Source organism: Myotis daubentonii, chromosome 4 (assembly GCF_963259705.1).
Source record: "Myotis daubentonii chromosome 4, mMyoDau2.1, whole genome shotgun sequence".
In the NCBI taxonomy this organism is placed as follows: Eukaryota; Metazoa; Chordata; class Mammalia; order Chiroptera; family Vespertilionidae; genus Myotis; species Myotis daubentonii.
In genome coordinates, this window is record NC_081843.1 from 79,161,573 (window position 1) to 79,169,987 (window position 8,415).

The 8,415-nt window shown below is 48.4% G+C and overlaps 1 protein-coding gene across 1 annotated transcript; it reads right to left on the minus strand.

Moving 5' to 3' along the window:
* Nucleotides 1-5,885: 5,885 nt before the first annotated feature.
* On the minus strand, nucleotides 5,886-8,196 carry CARTPT (CART prepropeptide). Its single transcript, XM_059691864.1, has 3 exons — nucleotides 7,952-8,196; nucleotides 7,466-7,549; nucleotides 5,886-6,613 (listed from the first exon to the last, which is right to left on the minus strand). The coding sequence occupies exons 1-3, from the start codon at nucleotides 8,108-8,110 to the stop codon at nucleotides 6,506-6,508; spliced, it is 351 nt and encodes a 116-aa protein (XP_059547847.1). The 5' UTR covers nucleotides 8,111-8,196; the 3' UTR covers nucleotides 5,886-6,505.
* Nucleotides 8,197-8,415: the final 219 nt, after the last annotated feature.

Below are 8,415 nucleotides of genomic sequence, written 5' to 3' on the forward strand. Positions count from 1 at the left end.
TGTCTCAGTGAGCAGTGTTTGGCTATTCTCAGTCTAATCAAGACAAGCAGAAACCTGGATGACATCAGCGGTGGTCAGAGCCAAAAGGCCCTCCTGCAATTGAGATCACCTTTAAAGAAAAGGACCTGAAATTCATCAGCTGCGCTGTTGCCTGCTGGAGAAAGTTTCAGTGATTATTCCCCTCACTCTCCATGAGCGTATGTATTTTATCTTTCATGTTGACATAATCAGTCATCTTACTAGCAAATACAAAGGAAAATAGATGCTATTGATTTCTCTTGGCAACATCATGCTGGGATACTGAGGCCATTTTAGTCCACAGATGTTGTTTTTCAACCAAAAGTGGCCTGAGTCATCGCCAAACGGCTTATTTAATTTTATTCTTAAAAAAAATCTCCAAACTCCTTTCCTTAAAAAAAAAAAAGTTCCCCAATAAATTCAATAAAAAAGAAAACAACGTTTATTGAGCTTCATTTTAAGAAAGTAAGCACCTTATTGGTAAACCCAAGATCTCAAGTCCATATGGCAGCAAAATGACGATGTAGGAGCTAGCCTGAGAAGTCAGAGTTTGGGTGTGACCAGGTGCAGTGATCACGGAGGCTGATGGCTTGGGTCAGCTGCCAGATGGGCAGAGCCACCCAAAGTCCAGCAGCTGAGGAGAGAGGATAGTCTAGGCAGAGAAAACAACTAGGTTGTTATTATTTATGTCCCCATTTTACAGTTGAGAAAATTAAGTTCAAATGGTTAGGTAACTTGGCCAAGTTTATCTAAGGAGCAACCAGGGTACAGATTTCATATTCTCAGTCTTTTAAATGTATTATCTCTTTGTGACACTACAAATACATAGTCCCTGAACTAGCCTTTTTTTTCTGCAGCAAGAACTATTTTACCTAGAATTACAGATCAGAAGTAATAGTTCTGAAAGGCGGGACACAGAAAAAAATAATCAGGGTCAAAAGTTGACACCAAGCCTAGAAGCCCAGCCTAGTTTGAGGCAAACCTGTTGTGGTCCTAGAAATGAACACCAGTGTTGGATCCCACTAACCAGACATCGAAACTCTACCATGTGCAGTGGCCTTGCAGACAACTGTGACTGCTCTGGATATGCCTCGTCTGGCCCCAAAATGGACCCCTGCCCTCATCAAAACCAGATTACAACTATCACATTCTCTCCTAGTGCAAGAACTGGGATCTCTGCCTGAGACTTCAGCCACAGGAAAGGAGACTGCATTAACACTATGAGATCACTAAGAAACCTGCCCTCAGCCAAAAGACTTCCTCTCCTCTCCAAACTCAAACACAGCCAGCTCCATGGTGGGCACTGCCCAGCAGCATCAGCTGCAGGTGAGTTTTGAAGTGTCACTGGGAGAGCCCTTTGTATAGGACTTTTCCCCTGAGGACACACCCAGCTCAGTTTGCAGAATACACCAGTGTGTCGAAGAAAGAAAGAAATAGAAAAAAAAGTTAGTGAGACCCCTAAACTCTCCAGCACCTACCTGGTAAGGCCTAAAAGAATTCAAATTGGTCCCTATAAGGGAAGTGAACATAGAAGATAAAAGTCAAAACAGTATTACCAGATAGAGCTTTGCCCCCAAGCTTCTGGGGGGGGGGGGGGCTGAATGGGTAGACCCTATTTCAGAGGGTCTTACTTTGACTGATCTTGATGAGCCTAAGCCGCCTGAGTCAAAAGCATTTGAGTAGGTTCCTTGTTTCATTGTCTCTAGACCTATACCCTCTCTTATTCTCCGTGAGAAGAGATAAGGAAAGAGAAACCTGTGGAAAAACACACCCCTAAAAGAGGGAGTCTTTCTTTCCCCTATGGTTCCCAGTATTGGCTTAAAGTTACCTACTCAACGTCTTCCTAGGGCAGAGAAGAGGAGGCAGCCCTTCCTCTCCCCCCCCCCCCCCCCCCGCTCCCCTAGGAACTTAGGCTCCAGCCTAAGTCGCTGTAAGAAGAGTGGGGATTCCAAAGGAGACAGCTCCTGCTGGAACATTCACAGGAACACCAGCAGTAGCCTCCTGGGGAAGATGCAGGAAGGAAAGCACCCCCACACACACCTGTCTTGGATAATAAACAAGACTTCTTATTTTCTGTTTTACTCATCATGATTTATGAAAAACAATAAACTTAGAAATTAAAAACTAAAAGAAATGTAAGTACCTAGGACAGTGCTTATTATTCAAATACTAGAGGCCCGGTGCACAAAAATTTGTGCACTGGGGGGGGGGTCCCTCAGCCCAGCCTGTGCCCTCTCACAGTCTGGGACCCCTTGGGGGATGTCCACATGCTGGCTTAGGCCCACTCCCTGGGGAATCGGGCCTAAGCTGGCAGTCAGACATCCCTCTGGCAGCCTGGGAGCCCTCGAGGGATGTCCACTTGGCAGCAGGGAGCAGGCCTAAGATGCAGTTGGACATCCTTAGTGCTGCTAGGAGGAGGCGGGAGAGGCTCCCGCCACCACCGCTGTGCTGGCAGCCATCAGCCTGGCTTGTGGCTGAGCAGAGCTCCCGCTGTGGGAGCGCACTGACCACCAGAGCGCAGCTCCTGCATTGAGTGTCTGCCCCCTGGTCAACAGTGTGTGTCATAGTGACCAGTCATTCCCAGTCATTCTTCTGTTAGGATCAATTTGCATATTACCCTTTTATTACATAGGATAGAGGCCTGGTGCACGGGTGGGGGCCAGCTGGTTTGCCCTGAAGGGTGTCCCGGATCATAGTGGGGGTCCCGCTGTTGTGCCTGGCCAGCCTGGGTGAGGGGCTGATGGCTGTTTGCAGGCTGGTCAAGCCCCCCAGTGGGGACCCTCACCCCATGGGGGGTGGCCAGCCTGGGTGAGGGGCTGAAGGCTGTATTCAGGCTAGCCACACCCCCTTCAGGGTGGGGGTCCCTACTGGGGTGCCTGACCAGCCTGGGTGAGGGGCTGATAGCTGTTTGCAGACTTGCCAAGCCCCCCAGTGGGGACCTTCACCCTATGGGGGTATAGCCAGCCTGGGTGAGGGGCTGAGAGCTGTTTTCAGGCTGCCCACAGCCCCTTCAGGGTGTGAGCGGGTCCCACTGGGGTGCCTGGCCAGCCTGGGTGAGGGGCTAATAGCCGTTTCAGCCTGGCCACATACCCTGGCAACCCAAGATCCCAGCTTCTCCTTTTGGGCTGGAAGCAGGTATCTGGGATTTATTTATCTTCTATAATTGAAACTTTGTAGCCTTGAGCAGAGTCCAGGTCTGGCCTGGGCAGGCAGGAAGCTTGGCTTCCTCCATCACTGGGGGCAACCCAAGCCTCCTGCTCACTCCAGCTCTGTGGCTCCCATTGCATAGTTGGGTTAATTTGCATACTCACTCCTGATTGGCTGGTGGGCATAGCTTGTGGGTGTAGCGGAGTGGCGGAGTGATGGTTAATTTGCATGTTTCTCTTTTATTAGTGTAAATGTGTTAGATGAATGTATAGTCCCTTCTCCCCACCCAAGAAAAATTGCTAAATTTCCAGGGCAGGTTCAGGATCCTATAAGTACACACTGGATCCGAAAGCCTAGGAAAACTTTTGGTATATTCGGCCTCAAGCTGCCCTGCATGTTTTGACATGGACACCCTATTTGAAAGACTACTTCCAGACACCCATCTGCTGCTTCTTGCTAAAAGGGCAGGAATGACCTGACAGTCGCTCAGATGCAACAGTAAAACTCTGCTGCTTTGTCCCACCATGTCTGAAACAAATCCTAAAGAAGCCAGGCACAAACACAGAGCTTGGAAAGTGATGCGGGCTTTCCTTTATTGAATACTTACTGTGTTCAGGTATTATTCATGTATTTTAACTCAGTTAGTCCTCTTGGGGTCAAGAAGGTCCAGTTAAATGGGGGGGGGGGGGACTGCCTTCTTAGGTAGCAAGAATCATGATCTGAACATGGCATCAGTGGCTTTATAAGACTGTCTTGTTTTAGAGGGTTGTGCCAAGTTCTCAATGCCACACGTTAAGAAAGACTCCACCTGTACTGAGAAGACATCCCAGTAGAGGTGATCCTGTCTCCCATGTGAAAGAGCAGACAGGCCGAATGACAGCCACACTGACATCACACTGACACTGACATTCAAAGAGTATCTTTACCTGCTTCATTTTATCCCATCACGCCTACTTCCACTTTCTCTAGCTCTGCAAAGGAAGAGTTCAAAGGAATTCAAGGCAAAACGCCCACCCCTAATTTATTTATGAAATATGGCCTGTCTCCATTGCATAGGAGGGAATTATTTTTCTCTTTGCCTGAGGGATATCATTAACATAGTGATAATTAATGAAAGGCAGTTGCTGGCATTTGGTAAATTATTAATGGTTTCAATCATCCAGAGAGCAGACAGCCCCTGTGGGTAGTTGTTCTTGGTGACGGTGGAAGTGCTCTGAGGAAACAGGAATGGTGGACACAGAGCCAGACCGTGTGTGTGTGTGTGTGTGTGTGTGTGTGTGTGTGTGTAGCTTGGCCTTACAGAATCTAATATATATATACACACACACACACACACATATATATATATATAATTTCAGAGAGGAAGGGAGAGAGATAGAAAGAAATATCAATGATGAGAGAGAATCATTGATCGGCTGCCTCCTGCACGCCCCTACTGGTGATCAAGCCTGCAACCCAGGCATATGCCCTGACTGTGAATCAAACCATGATCTCCTAGGTTCATAGGTTGATGCTCAACCACTGAGCCACACCAGCTGGTCAGCCTTCCAGAATCTACATACAGTTTCAGCCCTTCTCATCCAAACAGACTGGGTTTCCTTGCAGAAGAGCTCATGGATTAAAACTAAATGCAAGTCACTCTGGCAAATGATGAACACTATCAGACTCTCTATAGCACAGCCAAGTGAGAATTAAGCCCAGTCCCAGGGAACTGCTGGGAAGTTGGCAGGGAGGAGATGGCATGTCTCTTACAGCAACCAGAGATTAGGGGGCCAAAGGGTAAAACTGAGAACTGGGCTAGATCAATGCTGAAGTGTGGCTGGATTATCAGAGGCAAAGGATTGGAAACTAATGTCAGGAGCAGAGGTACACAGACGAAGGGGGACCACCAGCAACCTGGAAAAATTAGAGTGAAGAGTGCCATGTGGGAACAGGGGAAAGAAGAGACAATCTGGACAAATACCCAGGAGAGAGGGATCCAGTGCCACAGTAGGAACCTTTCTCCCTCCCGAGGCCTTCCTGTATGGGTCCCACTTAAACAGCCTTCTTGTTACATAAGATGATAAGCTCCTTGAGGGTGGCAGTCTTGACTGACTCCTTTTCTGCTATAGTCCTGAAGCCTAGCACAGTGCCTGACGCAGAGTAGGTGCTCACGATGTTTACTGAGTAATAAAGAAAGAAAGAAAGAAATGAATGGATACGCCTATCTTATCAACCTAGACACCAGGTAAGAAAAAGAAATATTGATAAGCTTTTTTTTTTCAATAAAGTTACATCAATTGTAAGTTTCAATAACAAAGAATTTACTGAAGAATTAATTGGAGAGCAGGAGAAGAGGTTTCCACTATACACCACCATAGAGCAAATAACTGGATAAATGCGAATTAGATGCTTATGTTCTTTCCTAAATTCTTTTTCCAATCGTCTTCTCTTTTAGCTCTTCTCCAACACAGCACATGGGCACATACTTTTTCTCTCTTTCTCCTAGTCTTTACTAAGTGCAAAGTAAAAACAAAAAGTTCTCTTTCTTATTCCATATGTAAAAAAAAAAAAATCACTCCTCTGATGATCATGATGTGTTTTGAGAGGTGTCACTCCCACAGACCATCTCAGGGCCCTTGCTCTCTACCTCCCTTTGGGGAGGTGTATGAGCCTTTGCTTGATTAATCCCATCATTCATGTTTAAATTACTTATGTAGAAACAACAATGCACTATGAGCAACTTTTTTTACTTGTTTTTATTGATTTTAGAGAAAGAGAAGAAAGGATAGGAAGAGAGAGAGGAAAAAAACAACATTGATTGGATGCCTCCTGCATGCCCCCTACCAGGATCGAGCCCCAATGAAGGCTTGTGCCCTGACAGGGAACCCTACCAAAGACCTCTGGGTGTACTCAACCAACTGAGCCATACCGGCCAGGGCAGTATGAACAATTATTAAAAACACTTCATTATGTATAATTTGTACATGCTTCAATTGGGGGTGCTTGGGATGATTTATTTTCCAGGTGGTGTTGTCATCTACCCACATTCACCAAATCTAATTTCCATCCTGCCATGCCACATAGGAAAATACAATTTTCAAAGCAAAGTTCCCCTACTTTACACAAAGGTACACAAGAGTTCATCAGACAAATAAAATAAAAAGAGAATATTTTTGCACACACATCAACACCGTACAAGCATACAAGACATTGTTCTTTTGTTTGAAAACATCAGGAAAAGCTCCCCTTCACCCTCAGAGGGAAATGCAAGCTTGGTTGCTAAATCCCAACTCCACAAATGAAGGCGCGGTCCTCTGGGGAAGCAGGGGAACTGGGGACTGATGGAGAGGGTGACGCCTCATAAGCACTTCAGGAGGAAGGAATTGCAGGAGGTTCCTCGGGGACAGTCGCACAGCTTCCCGATCCTCGCTCCTTTTCGTACCGCGCACTGCTCGCCAGCGTCGCACTGCAAGCAACACAATGTGTGGTCGTGGGACATGCGCAAAGCCAAGCCCTCAAAGGCCACTCTCCCTGTCAACACAGCTTCTGCCTCATGGGAGAGACGGATGGACCCTATCACCCCCATGGGAGGCCTAAGTATAGTCAGGCCTAAAATGGAAGAGAGCTTTGTGCTTATGATTTCAGTGAGAGAACATAAAAATAAATTTAAATTATTGAGCCCCTCCTACCTTCTTCCACTTTGCGGGGGGGGGGGGGGGGGGGGGATGGAGGGAGAGTTGGATTACATTTCCTGGTTCCTTTAGTTGCTCATCCAGAAGATAAAAAAAATCAACCAGACCTTTTTTCTAAGAAATAAACAATAGAGCTATGTTTTCTCACAACCCCTACTCCCTGCTTTCTGCACTACTCATCCCAAGGAAGGTTTAAGTATGTGCGTATGTGTGTTTGTTCTCCATGGAAAGTGACAAGCCCTGGTTAAGAATTTTTATCCTAGAACTTAGATTTTTTTTTAAAAAAAAAACTAACAGTGGTTCGGAAGGCAGGAAGAAAATTGAAGGAACAAGAACCAATTCTTCGTGAGGTGAAAAAAGCTCATCTTCAGGAAACACTCCTTTCCACCCAGACACAAGAGCTGGTTCCTGGCACATACTGTTTGCTCCTCTGAAAGGGCTGGTCTGCCCTTAGAGACCAAGGGCAAGGGCTGGCGGTGAAAACAAGGGGGACCTTGTAGAATTCTGCAAACCCCTTTCCTGAATTATTTAGCCACATCCTCGGGAGAAGGCGTGCATGTATAAGACTCAAGGTGGTATATTTCCTCTTGGAAAAACATGGGAAGGAGGTGATTCCAAAGCCTTACCATGGGGACTTGCCCGTACTTCTTCTCATAGAGCGGAATACGTTTACTCTTGAGCTTCTTCAGGACTTCCTGCAGCGCTTCGATCTGCAACATACCGCCCCCGAGAGCCCGAAGTTGCCGCCTTGGCTGCGAGCCCAGCCCAGGTGCTCACTTCCAGCCCTATTTTTTAAGGATCCCCAGAACCACACACGCTCCACCCTGGGACACCGAAGACAAAAAAAGGTTGCTAGAGGGGTGGAAACTTAGGGGGGCGCTGTCCCAGGTACTGACAGCAGGTCCCAGGGCCCTGGAGGGGAGGGTGGTGTTGCTCCTGTGTTGCTCAGAGCGGGGACAAGACTGCTGGGAGGATGACAGAGGGAGCCCGGACTTCTCACTCATCTCCCCGCGTCCTGACTCTGGGAATGGGGTGGGGAGGAGGGAAGAGAGGAGGTACAAAGGAGGGACCGCGCGGCAGCCCAGGGGAGCCTGGGGCATGGGGATACCGACCAGCTCCTTCTCATGGGAGGCATCCTCCACGGTGGAGAAGATGTCCAGGGCTCGGGGCTGGAGCTCAGCATCCTCCTGGGCACGGGCGCCCAGCAGAGGTAACAGCAACAGCAGGGCAGCACCCAGGAGGGGCAGCAGCTGGAAGCGGGTGCTCTCCATGGTGCTGAAACTCGGCGCTGCTGAGGCGCCCCGCGCTCCTGTCTTTTATACCGAGCCAGAGCCCGGGTGCGGGGAAGAGGGAGGGGGCAAGGAAGGAAGGGGGTGTGGAGGAGGGTCCAGGTCAGCCGTCTGTAGGCAGCGATCCGCTGCCGCTTGACGTCAATGCCCGCCGGGCTCCAGGCGCCCCGGAACGAGGCTCTGCGCACAGATGGGCAAGAGAGCGGACACCAGGGACCCTGAGCCCCCAGATGCTGTCACCCCCGCAGTAAGGGACGCTCCCGAGGGAACTGAAATGAAGTCAAGGG